Source organism: Castor canadensis, chromosome 5, assembly GCF_047511655.1.
Source record: "Castor canadensis chromosome 5, mCasCan1.hap1v2, whole genome shotgun sequence".
Classification (NCBI taxonomy): Eukaryota; Metazoa; Chordata; class Mammalia; order Rodentia; family Castoridae; genus Castor; species Castor canadensis.
Window position 1 is genome coordinate 42,755,257 of NC_133390.1, and position 16,856 is coordinate 42,772,112.

Below are 16,856 nucleotides of genomic sequence, written 5' to 3' on the forward strand. Positions count from 1 at the left end.
ACCCGCCTGCCGGAGCCCTAAGAGCGCGCGCGGCAAGCGGCGGGCCTTGTGGTCGTCAGCCGATAACCACAACGGTGACAGTGACAAGAGGGAGCACTTGGGCAGTGACTGCTCACCGGTGTCTGCCAAGCGCTTTACACGCGCATTCCGACGTTATATTTTAACGCTTCCTATTCTAAAAAGGAAATGTCTACACGGGGCATCAGGGGAGAAACCGCGGTTTCTTTTTCATCGCATTTCACAGAATAATTCAGTAACCAGCTATGCCTCTCAAAATAAAAATGAGGACGAAACATAACCTAATAGTGACAGACATCATTTACTGAGTCCACGCACACAGAGACACTTTACGGCTCGGCCACGCCCCCCTGGAGCCTAAGCGCGGACTAGGTCTCTCAGGGGCCTAGGAAATGGCCGCTTCCGGGAACACCTTCGCGGGTGCCTCTCGCGGGACCTAAAATCTCTTGGCTACCTTTGCATGGCAAAGTAAGTCTCGCGAGAATATAAACCGGAAGACTGAGGATGCCAATGGGTTCGGCTAATCCCGGAAGTGTGGCCGTTCTTTCCGTCTGCTCCAGCTTTTGGTACTCCACACTTGTGGTGTAGAAGTCGCGTTCGGAAGCAGCTAGCAGTATGATGTCGGCTCGGGTGAGGCTTCGGGCCCGACTGGACCCCTCTGAGAAAGCCGGACTCTTGTCTACGCAGCGGCGGAGGCGAGGGCGTGGGGGGCGGGGAATTTGAGCTTTGGTGAGACCTCTGCTTTTCTGCTGGCAGCCTTGAAATAATGGTGGGTGCTCAGTCTCTCGCGCTGGAGCGTTGTCTCTCCTCGGTGACAGGCCCTCAGTATTCCAACACCTGCTCGAAACATGTTTCTTGGATGAATAAGTCAATCAATTGGGAGGAGGCGCAGGAAAAACCTAGAGTGACTTTTTTTGTAAATTTTTTTGTTTTGTTTTGGAATAATCAGGTTTATAGAAAGGTTGCAAAGATAGTAGCATTCCCCCCCCCCCGTGTTAATCTCTACGATGGTTTTTAATTTTATTTCTTTTGGCAGAATTTCCCTAGCATAATTCATTCTTTAGTATTTGCTTCACATTTGGACAGCAGTTAACTTGAGAAACCTTCCCTTTGCATAAGTGGGTGGAGTGTCAGTAATAAAATTTTGTTACAAGTGATATATTGATCCCATTGCAAAAGCTAGTAATTGTCTTTAAAAATGTAATAAAAAAATAAGAACATGCTAATGTTGAAGCTCAATAAATTTGTAATATCACTGTGTGTCGGCATCTTTTTCTTATCGTCTTAGCTGAAAGCAAAATCAGAGGGGAAGCTTGCAAAACAGATTTGCGAAGTTGTGTTGGATCATTTTGAAAAACAGTATTCCAGAGAACTCGGAGATTCCTGGAGTACAGTAAGGTTAGTATAATTAATCCCGTACGACTTCATGATAGAACAGTGAAAGTAAACATGTAGTATACCTTTTGGGAGTGAAATGTAGTGAGGATAAAAGGTAAAGGAATCTAAACGTGACTGACCTCTCCTACTGGCTATCTAAAAGAGGAACTAAGAAAGTAGATTAAATGATACGATAATGGGAAAGACCACTCTATAGAAATAGTAAGCAAAATTTATGACCTGCGCTTGAGCAATTACTTTTATCCTTGAAACAGGGATGCTCACCTGTTTGACAAATTAATTATACTGTAATATAAAAGTTAAAAATTTTGGAGCTATCTAATTTCTGAAATTTGAAAAATAATAAATCTTTAAAGCCAAAGCTCCTTAAAGCTGTATTTTACTCAATAATCATATTTCTTCCCATTTATGTCTGTGGCTAGCCATAATTTGAACACATGGGCGTATACAAACACAAATTCTTTATATTAGGAAACAAAGGCATTTAATGCATGAAAGTGAGAAAAATTTGATTATATTTTTTGTTGGTTAGAATGTTATCCTGCAACACTGAGTGCCAGATACAAAGAGAAAGTCTTCCATGTCTAGTTTGCTTACAGTCTAGTGTTATGGGGCCATAAGGTTATCATATGTCAACTGCTAATTTTGTAAGTATTATGAAGAAGTAGGCAGGAGTACTTTGTTTTACTTTTCAAAGTGAGGGTACCTGACAAAAATGCCCTAGGAAAACCTGGTCTTGGTTATAGTTATTAACTTGGCAAAAAGGAAACACATTCTAGATTGAGGGAAGAGTACATGCTAGGTAAGTTAGGAACAGAAGTCCAATACATTTTCCATAGGGCAAAAATGTTACATTATTATGGATTAACTCAATAAGTATTTCTCCTTTACAAGGAATAGTATTTTTCAGAACAAAGATTGTCTTGGCTAATAATAAAGTGAGGTGATTCTAAGATAATTTTAGGATAAATTAAGCTATTTAGAAAACTCATAAATGGTGTAATATGAACAAGAAAGAATATGTCAGAAGAATGAATATTAAAGTGTACAATAAATCATGAAGACTTCAGTGTGCAAAGGTGCTCATATAAAATACCCAAAGAACCACATCTTACCTGCTTATTAATGTGCCAGACAGTGCTGACTTAAGTGAGCCTCAGACAAAAACCTAAGATGTGTTTCCCAGTTTTCATCTCACGTTACTTTTCCAATTCACTCAGCTAGTAAATAGCAGAGCTGGGACTTTTGACCAAGTTTTCAAGACCTCTCACTGCTAACCCTTGTTTTTTACCTCTTCTTATGGGGGAGCATGGGGGATGTAATTAGATGTGGTTAAATGATTAAAAGAAAAATTTCAGAAGTGATTTTTGTCTGTAGATTTTATAATATCCTGTTTACTCATATCCTGTAATGAGTTATTTAGTATGCTCAGGCAGACTTCTAAATTATTTGACCCAAAACAAACAGCAGTGAACTTCAAATTCTTTAATTAGCTGTGTCTTCTACTTCATCTACCTTTTTGTTCAGATTTCATGGTAATTTAAGTTTTGCATAAACGTACTAAAGTTGCCATAGACAAAATAAAGGCTTTCTCAGAAAGTAATCTGAACATGGAAGATAACATACAGAAATAAGAGAAGAATTATGCATCTTTGTTTTATAACTACTTGCAAAACAATGTTTTAAGTACATTTGTTTACTTCCAGGGGAAGTTGAGTGTTTTTGGGTTTTTTGTTTCTTTTTTCACTACTAGGAAGTAATTAACTTTGTATTTTTAGGTTCCTGTTGTAGTGGGAGATTTTTTATTTTTATTTTACTGTTTTGTAATAACCTTATCTGAGAAGTCCTTTAAAATTCAAGTTTACCTTAGTTCAACTTTTGCTCTACTTGTGTACGTGTTCCCTTTCAAATAAGTACAGTCATAGCATGACTTAAACTTTGATCAGTATGCTCTATCATCTCAAGCTGTATAGTCCTTCCCAAGATTGATCACCATACTTGTATGTTCTAGCAATTACACTCAGTAGTTAAATTCAGCAAACTCAAAAACAGATTATTTTTCAAACCTATATTGCCTTTATTATTTGCATATATTAACTCCCTTGAAGGCATCACCGTCAATCTGGTTACCTCCTTTTTCTTTCACATCTTCACAACCTTTGTGATTAAAAAAATGAACCTTACTCAGAACTAAGTCTGGCATTTTTCCTTAGCTCCTGGGAAGTAATCTCTACGCCCTTGAAATGTAACTGATAAGAGCTTCTTGTTTACTGGGGGCTTGGGCCACACCTAATAGTCTTAACAATTTGTGAGTTTCAGACCACTGATACCAACTGAACCTCCAGAGACACTGGAGACTAAAAGTTAGCTGTATGGGCAGTCAATTATGTCTACATGAACAAACCTCAATAAAAACTGGACACCAAGGCTTTGGTGATCCTCCCTGGGTGGCAGTGCTCCTATGCATATTGTCACAGATTACTGCATGGAAAAACGAGCCTTGTCCATGTTTCCACTGCTGAGGGCAATTGGAAGTTTCATGCTTTGAACATTTCTGGACTCCATGTCATGGGTCTCTTCCCATAACTGATTATAATCAGTATGATTTTTCTATGATAAACCATAATCATAACTATAACAGCTTTCAGTGCGTCTGTCTAATGAATAATCAAAAACTTGAGAATGGTCTTGGGGATGCCTAAACTGTCCGTGGGGTCAGAACTGAGTGTGGTCTTGGAAGTACATTCTTCCAGTGTACTTCCACACACTACTACCCTTCCCTATCAAATCAAAAAAGCGTGTTGCTTCTACCAGAGAAATTCTTAATTTGGATTTTCTTCTTAACTACTGCTGTCCCCTCTGCTTACCATGTCCCTCTTCCTTCTCCCTTTTAGTGGTTAATTATGTAGGTTCAAACCCCACTTGAGCATCTTGTAGCATGCAGATAAGTTACCAAGTATCTCTGCCTCTTTGTTCCCATCTGAAAAATGTATCTCATATGTTTATTTGAGATGACAAAGTTTATATATATGTACACACAAAGTACTTAAAAAATTGACATGCAGTAAGCTTAATACACATTAGCATTATTTTTGTTACTATTTTAATTTCTTTATTAAGCTTTGTCTAATGCCCTTGTCAAAATTATTTCTGCCCCTTATGCTTCCATTGCATTTTGCTGATACAACTATTGTAATTCTTTCAAGGTTTTAATGTCATAATTTATACTAATTTGCACATTTCTTCCCTGACAAGGAAGAACTAAAACCTTAATACTTGGGTAAGTCATGCCCTTAGTTAAATTAAAAAAAAAAAAAAAAATATATATATATATATATATATATATATATATATATATATAATATGTTACCATACACATATGTGTGTATGTGTTTATCCTGACCTCAAATGTATGTAAGAGGGGAGAATTAATTGCAAATCTTTATGAAATTTGGAAATTTTACACACATTTTATTGAAAGCAATTAAAAATATTAAAGTCTGGCTTTGCTGACTCAGAGTTTACTTACATAAGGGAGAAAAAATTATATAACTAGATAGTGTCCTTGGAATTTGTGAAGGGTGGTAAAATGGGATGGTTAGGGAACACAAAAATTAGCTACTTACTATCCAGATTTCTATTTTGTCCCATATATTGGTTTTATGTACACTTCCAACTTTAATCTGTGTAAATTCCTGTAAAGTAGTCATTTTTAGCTCCTTTTAAACTCAGTGATTAGAACAGTTGACAGAGTTATGGCAAATTCAGGCCTGTAACTTGAAAATTCATGCCTTTTCTTCTATCATTTGTGCTGCTGTGAAGGGCCTAGGGTTCCAAGCCTTGGAAGTATATGCATAGTTCTGTTCTGAGGGACTTCTGTTTTGGCAGTACTCAGAACCTCACACTGGCTAGGCAGGCCTCTGCTACTTGAGCCACACTCTGAGCCCTTTCTTTACTTTAGGGATAAAGTCTCAGGATTTTTTTTTTTTCATTTTTTGCTCAGGGCTAACCTTGGACTGCAGTCCTCCAACCTGTGCCTCCTGCTGGCTGGAATCAACAGCCATTCTCCAACAAGCCTGGCTTATTTTGTTGAGATGGGGGTCTTGCTAATTTTTTGCCAGGTCTGGCCTTAAACCCTCCTCCTGATTTCTGTATTCAGAGTAGCTGTAATTACAGGTGTGTAAAGCCACCACATCAGTCTTAAGGTTATTTTATGTATTTTCGATATTTTTAGCCTTTTTCCTATTTACCAGACGCTCAAATCCTACTCAGGAATTCCTATTTGAGGTACTATAGATAACAAATTTGCACATAAATGAGGTCATCATTAGAGTCTATGCAGATTAAAACTAAAATGTCTTGAAAATACACTGTATTTCCATGAATGCATTTGTTTCTAAGCCAAACTTTAAAAATGATTGAGTGAGCACCCTCTAGTGGATAGTTACAGCACTTAAAAAAGGAACTGCTAATTTTTAATCATGAAAACTTAAATTGTTTGTAATCTACAGGGTTATACTAGTTGTACTTAGCAATTTATAGATGAAGTGATTTTTTTTTGTCCTCATTATATAGGAAGGTTGAGTACAGAATAGAAGAGTAGGAGAAAATAATGTCAAAGGAAAGGTGGATGAAAATCATACTACCGAATAACAATGTTCAAATGTGTATGAGACCCTAGGTTTAAATTTCACAACTGAGATGGTTTCCAAGTTTTGCTTTCAACAAAATAAAGAAGCCCTAATTGAGTTGTCAATTAAATATTCATTTAGAATATTTTTGGTGATAGCTCACCGATTTGGGATATAACATGGAAAGAATTCAAAATGGAGACAATGCTATAGCAAAATGAATTTAATTTTATGTATTTGTATGAAAGTTTTTTTCTGCCCTTATAAAAAACCCAAAATAGGAATAAAATTGATCTTAAACCTTAACCATGAATATATGGGGAAAAAATTCATTAATATATTTCCTATCAGTTTTTACTTACATTTAGTAATTGTCAAATATATACATTTCTTTTTTGAGATAGTGGGGTTTGAACTGTGGGCCTTCACCTTGAGCCACTCCACCCGTTCTTTTGTGTAATGGGTTTTTTCGAGATAGGGTCTTGTGAACTATTTGCCCCAGCTAGCTTCAAACCCTGTTCCTCCTGATCTCTACTTCCTGAGAAGTTAGGATTCTCAGGAATCCTATAGCTGAGAAGCTATAATCCTAGCTAGGATTATAGGCATGAGCCACCAGCTCCCAGTCTTAATGTTATTTTGATCAGTCTTGTGCTCATAATATTATTGGTGACTGAATCCAGAAATTACTATTTACCACTTAAGAGGTTTAAGGCCACATGGTAAACAAATTTAATATTACATGTGTGTTTGTTTTTTTCCTTTTTTCTTTTTTCTCGGTGCTGGAGACCGAACTCGGGGCCTTGTACTTGCCAGGCAAGCGCTCTTCCACTGAGCCAAATCCCCAGCCCCTTACATGTGTGTTTGTGTGTATGTGTGTGAGAGAGAAAGAGACAGAGACAGAGATAGGGAAATAGGATAGGGTGATTAAAAACAGATTAAAGCATAAGAATATATTAGGGTAAGGGGGTGAGCATGTTCAAGGTATACTAGACATGTATGGAATTATGCTAATTCAAAAATAAAATTTGAAAAGAATATACTAGGATAAAGTTATATGGAGAAGTAGAATATAAATAAAACCAGAAAAGGAAGGACATAAAGTTTCCAACTATTAAAGAAGAGTCAGTATATAAGTTTTAAGTTGACGATGGGTATCAAAATTACACAAATATTTAGGTTCCACTGGATGCATTTTAAAAAGTGGTAGAGGCTGGGCGATGTGGCCCATCTGTAACCCTAGTTACTCAGGATCACAGTTCAAGACTAGCTTGGGCAAAAAGTTAGCTGTGACTCCATTTCAATCAATAAGCATGTGTGATGGCTTCTGCCTGTGATCCCAACTACGAGAGAAGAAGTAGGTAGAAGGATGGAGGTCTGAGGCCAAGCTCCAGGAAAAAAAATGCCGAGACTTTACCTGAAAAATAATTGAAAAGCCAAAGAGGGCTGGAGCGTGGCTCAAAATGGTAGAGTGCCTGTCCACAAAAGCAAGAGCCTGAGTTCAAATCCCAGTATTGCCAAAAAAAAAGTGGTGTAAGGCATTGGGACTGCAGCTCAGTAGTAGAATACTTGTCTAGCACATGTGAAGTCCTGGGTTATAGTCCAAGCACCACAAACACAGACACAGTTGGTGTAATTTGTATTTTAAAGTGTCACTTTTTTTTCAAAATGCTTGAAATTGCATCAAACGTATGGTGAGGATTTTTTTTTCTGCAGTACTGGAGTTTGAACTCAGGACCTCACACTTGCTAGATAGGCACTCTACCACTTGAGCCATTTTGCCAGGCCATGGTGAAGATTTTTATGTCAACTTAAAATATGTCAGAGGGTACATAAATTTTTCAAAATGACTGGAGTAGATGAATATCTGAGCAAACTATTTGCAGTTCACTAACATTGTGGGTCTCAAATCTACAAGCAACTGATGTACTTAAACTTCTGGCTTTGGAGACCAGTAAATAGAGCGGTTTCAGACTGTGATTGTGAATCTTAGGAGACCTGTGGTATAATATCTGGCTGCTGAGAGTGTTGATAATTCTGCTTGCCCATCTATCAAAGCTTTGGTTAACAGTGTTCTGTGCAGGTACAGGGGTGTGTTTGTGTGTGTGTTTTAGGAGGTCAGCAGCAAGTAGGTACCCCCTTAAAATTCAGAGGTTAGAACAACTGCTGGATGTCTCACAGTCATGACAAATCCAGGCATGTAATTTAAAAAGCCAGGCTTTGTTCTGTTAGACCCCTATTAATACACAGCTGTGCTTTCTCATGGCTAGGAAGCACCAGCCTGGAAGCCCCTAACAGTCCCTTCACTGAGTTGTCCTACTGCAGCTGGTCCTGTGGATAGGGTGTTGCAAGCTATTCCCATTGTTAAAGACAATAGGTGTACTTTAGGGTGTCAGGGCCACTTGTACTAGGTGAGAGTTGGGGTGAATTCTCTGGATATCCCCTTTGTTTTCCTAGTGCTGCAGTACCAGGATTCACTGGGAATCATACATGTTAAGTTTTAAAGTTAGACAGTTTTTATATTAGCTACATCTGCCTGTCAGCCACAGGACTTTGGGTACGTTGCCAAAATATTGAAAGTTTCAATGTTGTGATGGCTGTATGAGGTAAACATGCAAAACACACATTGCAAATATCTAATCAATAATTTTTATTAATAATATTGTTAGGATACAGTGGAACAGATGGATTGGGTGAGAGGTGGAAAGGATTCCTGGGGGGTGGGGGAGTAGAGGATAGCGACACCTGAAAGGAGGAACAGGTGGATGATAGAGGAAAGGCCGTTCTAGGCAGAGGGGACACATTATGCCCATACTAGTAAAGGCTAAGGAATCTTGTTACAGGATGGCTGTGGTGGCACATGCTTATAATACTGGCACTCCAAAAGTTGAGGCAGGAGTACAGAGAATTTGAGGCTAGCCTTGGCTAGTTAGTGAGACCCTCTCAAAACAAAAATAAAAGCAAATACCAACCAAAAAAAACAACACTTGTTCAGGCAGTTCCATTGAAATAGTTCACTATGTATGGGTGTAGGTCATGAGGGATCAGAATTTTATTTGTTTTAATCAAGACTTTTATTTTCTCTTATTCATGAATGAGATAATTTTTGAAGATTTCTGCTTTACTGCCATAGTACATGTTTTACATCTGGTCAGGCTCTTTCATCCTTGTCTTTCAAATGGTTTCACATTGCTTAAAAAATAAATTTTTAAATTGATCATATGGTACTTGTTCCTTATAATCTTCCATGAGCAATGTTAAACTAATTTCCCAAGTGTACCGTTCTTCCTCATACCTGTAGTGCCCATTCATATGCTATTGCCTTTGTCCTGTCTCATTTCTTCCAATTAACACTGGGTAATATACAACAATCAATTGTGATTCTAAACTAGAGATCCTCTTAAACAATATGCTTCAAAGAAATGTACAGGATTAATAACCTTACCTAACATCTGAAAGAAAATGTGAGAAAAATGAAGAAACTTTGAGGTCAGGATTGGAAAGAATGAACATGGTAAAGGTGTGTTAATTTTCTCCAAGTTTAATGGATTTAATATAATTCATACAATCTAAGGTTACTCTATCTATGTACACATTATTTTATAAATTATTTTTAACTGGCCAATTGATCCTAAAATTCATTTGAAAGAATAAGCATCCAAGAATAGCTTTAAAAGTTCTGAAGAACAACAAAAAAATGAGTATTTGCCCTCTTGATATTAAACATTTGAATGTGTCCTACCCTTTGTTAGCTATAAGGTGGGCACAGGATATAAGCCAAGCCAGTGCAGTCTGAATAAATTCAATTTCTGCCCAGTTTTCTGTTACATGACTTTTGACACTGGGTAAATTTTTATCCAGTTTGGACAGTAAGATTAGCATTCACATGTGTAAGATTTATTTACAGTGATGTTCACAGATTTCTCTTTTGGGGAATTTTAAAATAATAGTTTCCAAAGTGTGGTCCTGGGAATTAGCAGCATCAGTGTCACCTGAAAACAAGTTAGAAATGCAGATTTCAGGCACTGCTTCAGAACTGCTGAATCAGTAATTCCAGGTAAGGCCCAGAAGTCTTTTTTTTTTTCAAACACTTTGATGAACATGAAAGTTCTTATTTTGCAAAGTAGCTGAAACAGATATTCCAGGAAACAATGATGCACCATCCACAGTAAGTAAAAGACAGTGAAAAGAGAAAGCAGTCCACATATTAGGCCTAAATTTAAATTCACATGTCATGCATGAGTCACAGGTGTTAATTTCAATCCAGCCATTCCTCACACAGGCAACTCCAGGATGAGTAGCAGCTGGAATTTATTTAATTGACCATGGTTAATGAGCCTCCCAAATAACTCAGCCAGAAAGGTCAGCTAGTAAATAAATTAAATATTTCCTGCTGCATCATCTGTCAGTTGATGTGAGCTTATGATTTTCAAGAGATCTAATTGCTGGATTGAATACAAATTTAGTAAGATAAAGCTGCAGGGAGGAAGGCCTGCACCATCAGTCCATAAGTGATTTTTAAATCATCCTTGGATCTGTATCATCTGAGCCACTGGTCACCTCATTAACTCCATTACTGCAGAGTTCACTGTAGTTGGCTTTTCATACCTTTTATCCTCCTCAGAGGAAAACTTTAATATTCATTCCTTCAAGCACCTTTTTTAATAGTACTTTTCTCTCTAATAACAATAGTCTTGGGTTTTAAATTTTGTCTCTAAGCAAAATAACTCCTTGTGCAAATAGGATAGAAAAAAATTCATTTCGGCAAATACACAGTTATGTAATGACAGCATGTTTTTTGGCAAGATTTTCTATAGGGGGTTAATACTAAGGAAAGTGAGTTATACCCCTCTGACGTGAAATTTAAGGGGTCACAAAAAATTCAGTAATCATAATATCTTAGTGATCAAAACTTATAAAACAATAAGCCACAATTAGTAAAATCATTTTTAAATGATTAATTAAAAAATTGAGATAGCTTATAACAGTGACGTTGGGGAGATTGATCCTGACCGAAAAATCTCAGGTAAATGAAGTGTTACGCTAGGAACACATTCACCATATTAATAATATAAAATTGTATTGGTATATAATATTAATATTCATTTTTTTCTCTTTCTAGGGATGTACTCATCTCTCCATCCCTATGGCAATATGCTATCCTCCTCAACCGATTCAATTATCCTTTTGAGCTGGAAAAGGATTTGCATTTGAAGGGCTATCATACACTCTTCCAAGGATCTTTAGCCTATTATCCTAAATCAATGAAGTGTTACCTCAGCAGAACCACTGACCGACTGCCTTCAGAAAGACACCAAACTGGGAACTTGAAAAAATACTACCTCCTAAATGCTGCTTCTCTTCTCCCAGTACTGGCTCTAGAATTAAGGGATGGGGAGAAGGTTCTGGATATGTGTGCTGCTCCTGGAGGCAAATCGATAGCTCTGTTGCAATGTGCTTGTCCAGGTAGTATGTTTTCTTTCAGTACATGATAGCATTTTAATAACTGATGTTTCAAATACTTTGAAAGCATATGGGGAGAAATGTAAGATTTAGCTTTCAAAGCCTGAAAACCAGAAACACCCTGGTTAAGAACAGCGATTTTATCAGAGGAAATTAGTGTAAATAACACCCCTTGAGCCAGCCATGGTGGTACAGCCTCTGTTCCCAGTCACTCTGCAGTTAAAGGTAGGAGGATTGTGGTCCATTATTGACCTCTCCATTACCCTATCAGAAAAAATGATGCAAGCAAAGGGACTGGGGTTATGGTTCAAGTGGTAGGACACTTGCCTAGCAAGCTAGAGGCCTTGACTTTGAGCACCAGTAGTGCAAAAACAAAACAAGCAAATAAAAACTTGTCAAATAATATGAATGTTATTAAACCAATGACAGAGGGCTTTATAATTTTTATTACTTTTTGTTATTGTTGCTGGAGATTGAACCCAGGGCTTCTCTCGTGCTAAATGTGTGTGTGCCAACTACTTGGACTGAAGACTTTGGTATTGATACCACTGTCATACTTTACTTACACAAAAACATATACATTTAAAATCATTTTATTATATCTGTCAAAATACAATAGAGAAGCCGGATGCTGGAGACTCACACCTATAATCCTAGCTACCTGGGAGGCTGAGATCAGGAGGATTGTGGTTTAAGGCCAGCCCTGGCAAAGAGTTCATGAGACTTCATCTCCAAAATAACGAGAACAAAATTGCCTGGAGGAATGGCTCAAGAGGTAGAGCAACTGCTTTGCAAGCATGAAGTTTAAACCCCAGTCCCCCCCCCAAAAAAAAGTAAAGTACATATATAATTTTATTTTTAATTTTAAAAAATTCTTATTTTATTGTTGAACTATCATAGATTAATAATACAAGGGGATTTAAATGTGAAAATTCCACACATGCATACAGTATGCTTTGAACAAGTTCATCCCCTTCCTTGTATTTCTGTTCCCCCACTCTCTCTTTCCCCCTCTTTCAAACAGTGTTTTCATTATGTTGTCTTCATATGGGTATTTGTAGACTATGTCTATCCTCTTCACCCCTTAATTTCCTTCCTTTTCCTCTACGTGTTGTTATACAGGGAGTTTCACTGTGGCATTTCCATGTATACATATATTGTACCCCAGTTTGGTTCGTCACCTTCCATTAATCTCCCTCATCTCCCACTCTCCATCTTGAAATGACATTGGCAGGTTTCAATGTTCCATATTCATGCAGGTAAAGAAAGTTCCTCAACCATAGTCATCTTCCTTCACCCTCTTCATTTAGCCTCCTCTTCTCACTATTACTCTCCCCTTAATATGACTTGTATTACATTTCTGTCCTCATTGTTTTAGTGTCTGTTCATTGTTTAAATGTCTTTCCATTCCCTTGGTGTTTTACCTGTGAATATATTATACTTTAATCACTCAGCCCCCCCCAACTACTTTTTCTTATCCTTTTCCCCTACCCTGTATTGTTCAACAGTTTCCAGTGTGTTTCTTTATGTCTTGTTCCTAAACAGATGTAGTGCCTTTCAATATTATTCACTCTCATTCTTTTTTTCTTTTGCTCTTCCCTTATAAATATTGTTGATATAAAATAGCAAATCTGCTTTAAGGAAAATAAGAAAATAGTTTATTGTGAGACAAATGTGAGTGACCCTGTCTTGGGAACACAGATTGAGATTACGCTGAATAACACATTTCATCGTGGCAGAGATTATGTGAGCTTTTTGAGTCACAGAACAAAGGAAAGTCATAAATCAGTCAACACTGGTAGGAATAGCATGTAGTTTGGCTACAGTAAGGATTCTATAGGATTCAGTTGTTCTTACATTCTTAGTTTGCAACATTGATCTTGATCTGCAACATTGCATTTCTCCACAATCACAATGTTGTCATCTGAAGTCAGTTTGTAGGTGCTTCAGTATATATGTGGCTTCTTTAGAGAATTTCAGTTCAGAATATTATTAAAAGTAACAAGTCCAAGTTCATTGTAAATTATTTTCTTAATGAAATAGGTGATACTCTTTTTTTTTAACTAATTCAGGTTTTCATGAATGAATAGTACTTATTGCTAGATGTGACAGTGTTTAGTTTCAGTTCTGTATGGTTTTTATTTGATATATATGCTGTTGTTCACCCAGATAATATGATAGAAATGGTCGGGGTATGGTGTTAAAATAGTTTTACTGGCTTTTTAAACTCATTCGGAATTATAGGGCCAAATCACAAAAGGTCATTCAGCATTACTTTAATGATCTATTAAGTGAGCATTTGTTAAATTTATTTTTCCACTTTGTCAAAAGCAAACACTTTGAAACCATTTCGTTATAAAAGTCAGTGCTGCCAAATTGTTGGACTCATTCACTTTCTCAACCAAGGTACCGGTGTTTTAAACTTCCCTTTTCTGACACTCTGGAGGTTTCCAAACCCTGGCACAATTTACCTTACAATTCTATATGGATGGGAAGCTGGCTTTCATTTCTGAAATTGGTGAATGGCCATGTGAAAGGAGATGCCCCACTGGAGGTGTTCTAGGAAGTTGATGTGAGAATTGATTGTTTTCAACTATCCTAGTCTGCTTAACTCTTAGAAAGCTGTTATGTATCCCCAGGGCATGCATATCCCACTTGAAGAATGTTAATTTATTTCTTCTGTGGAAATATTTTTAAAAAATTATAAGAAATGTGAATCCAGTTGTACGTGGACTTGGTATAAATATATCAGTTAACGATATAGTTAAGAGAAAATTACTATATGTTTTAGAGCTCTGGTAAAAACTGTTACTGAAGTATGCTGTGTTTTAGTGTATGAAATAAAAACAAGCAAGGCTGTTTTGTAATGTTATATTATTTTTATCATTTGAGCTGAAGTTCATGGAATTGTATGTTATAGGAGTATTTATTTTTACTTCCACTCTTTCTGTGTTTGACATTTTTATATTGAATTTACAAGCATATGCTCATAAATCCTGGATATAGAATTTTTACTGTTGTAAAAGATGGAAGGGAAATGTCATGTTTTAGTAAGACAGGGCATTTTAATCTTAAATTATTGTCATTAGTAGACTATAAATATTTTACACATTTGTGGTGGGGAAGTTCATTTGATTAGGAACCCAAAGGCAAACTGATATACTCTAGGATTCTGAAGTGGGGAAGAATCTTACTGTTCTTACATCAAGGGCAATGAACTACAGGCAGTGTTCCAAGTAAAGTAGTTTTTCATCTAAGTAGGACTAATGATAATGGTTCACTGGGAAGTACAGATGCCTTCATGATGATGCTTAAAGCCCAAATTAGATTAGCTACAGTACTCATATTTGGAATGCAGAAACAATGCTAATCAAAGCTTTTATAAACAAAACTTAAAATGATGGCTGGACTAAGAGTACAATTTATACATCAAATTTCTCTAGAGCAGTACTGTCCATTATTTTGGGCAAAGAGGCTCATAGCATTGAATGATTAAAAGACTCATATCTTAAGGTGATTAAAAAATTAGTCTACTATTCTGTTAATACAGCTGCTCTCACCTATTTGCACAGTGATGGTCTGACCATTGTTTTTGCAAACACAGCTTTTGGAGTATCCTGGTCTTAACAGAAAAAGAGTAAACAATTATGATTCTGAAAAGAAAACATGAACATACTAACTAAGGCTGACCAAGCTTGGAATGGCATGGTGAGCTTTCTTGCTGAGGGTTTTGGCTCTCTTGGTGTGAAATTCTCTTTGCTGTCAGTGACATTTTCACATCTGGTTAGCCTTTGGTAGTGGAGAAAATTAGAAAGAATCCTTTCTTTGTTGAATTACCTTTCTCTTTATATCTGTAGAATTTTTTGCACATTCTACAGGTACCACTTTTTTCTTCCCCATTAACTCCTTTCCATCAATCAGGTTGTACCTCAGGAATTAGCTTCTCTGATAAGTGTTCCTTGAACTACCTGCATTGGTGCATCTTTGTGCTAATAGTAAAAAAGCAACCTTGGAACACATGTACATCATGTTAATCATGGTGCACAAAGCCATGCTTTTCAAATATGTTTTAATAGTTCATGTTTCCAACATCTTACGTTATATTTCCATATAAAGATCTTCTAAATCCTAGGACTTTTTTTTTTAGAAAAGAACATGGTATGACTATCTTAGACCTATATTGTCTCACTTAACTCTGCAATGCTGTGAGTTGGTGATTATTAACTCCATTTATAGATGAAACTGAGACAAAGTGAAGTTAATGAAATTGCCTAAGGGAAGTAGCAGAGCTGGGATCTGAATTCAAGCTTTCCCCATTATGCTATTGACTTTCTTCCATTGTCTCCTAGGATATTCCACTGCTGACTCGTGGTTGAGCGTTGGGACCAACTATTACTTATCTTTGCTTCTTCAATGACTAGCACTATACCTAACCCATAATAAATGTTTAGTAAACCAGAACCTTAAAGTGCTTTCACTGTAAAATATGTTTTAATCTAATGTCATCTAAGTTTTAACAGATTACTGCTGCCATTTTGTACTTTTGTGAATTTATAATATTGTTTCCTGTTAGCTCAGAAAACCTTACCTTTAAACTTCATAATGCTTTGAGTAAATAGTACAATAATGTATAAAGGGTATAGTACTTTAAAGTATAGCTCTAGGCAAGTTCATCTCTAATTGAGTAAGCTCTGTGTTTGTCTTCTGTTCCTACATTTTCATGAAGCAATGACAAGCAACGTGAAACTTTTTCAAGTTATGCAAAAATTCTCTCCAGGCAAAAGCTTGTATCAGTGATCTATTTATCTTCAAGTTTCCCATTGTCTCTTAGACTTTGACATCTCAGCACTTGGAGATTATTGATATATTAATAAGATTTTGAGGGACTGGTGGAGTGGCTCAAGTGGTAAAGCGCCTGCCTAGCAAGCACGAGACCCTGAGTTCAAACCCCAGAACCACCAAAAACAGAAAAAGAAAAAAAAAAAAAAGATTTTGTTTTTCTTTAACGCTATGTAATATATTTTCAGTCATTTTCTTCAGTAGGGTTGGTTAGGGTATCTGGTCTGTCATACCAAAGGAAACAGAAGTCTCAATCACTTCTTATATCCCTTACCTCTATACCTGCCATCTAATTCCTTATGCATAGCATGTGCAAAAGAGAGAGAGCTGACCTGATCAAAAACATGGTATTATAGTAAAGAATCACTAAAAAATAGCTTTAGTAAAGATTCCCAGTTTAGCATTTTAAAATAGCTCTCAGCTGAAGTATAGCTTTTTTATATTACATTGTTATTTTGCTTTGATATAGCTTTTATTTGAAATGGTCTTAGGTTGCTTAAAGTTTTTAAA

The 16,856-nt window shown here is 36.7% G+C and overlaps 1 protein-coding gene across 2 annotated transcripts in view; it reads left to right on the plus strand.

Annotated features, from left to right (window-relative positions):
• Nsun3 (NOP2/Sun RNA methyltransferase 3) overlaps positions 1-16,856 on the plus strand; it is a 53,462-nt gene continuing 36,606 nt past the window's right edge. Inside the window, exons 1-3 of one of the 2 annotated variants that reach the window (XM_020183696.2) lie at positions 1-787; positions 1,307-1,416; positions 11,167-11,510. In XM_020183696.2, the coding sequence (XP_020039285.2) occupies positions 785-787; positions 1,307-1,416; positions 11,167-11,510 (457 nt within the window). In that variant the 5' untranslated portion in view covers positions 1-784. The remainder of the gene's footprint in view (positions 788-1,306; positions 1,417-11,166; positions 11,511-16,856) is intronic. The other variant, XM_020183695.2, reaches the window with a different exon arrangement.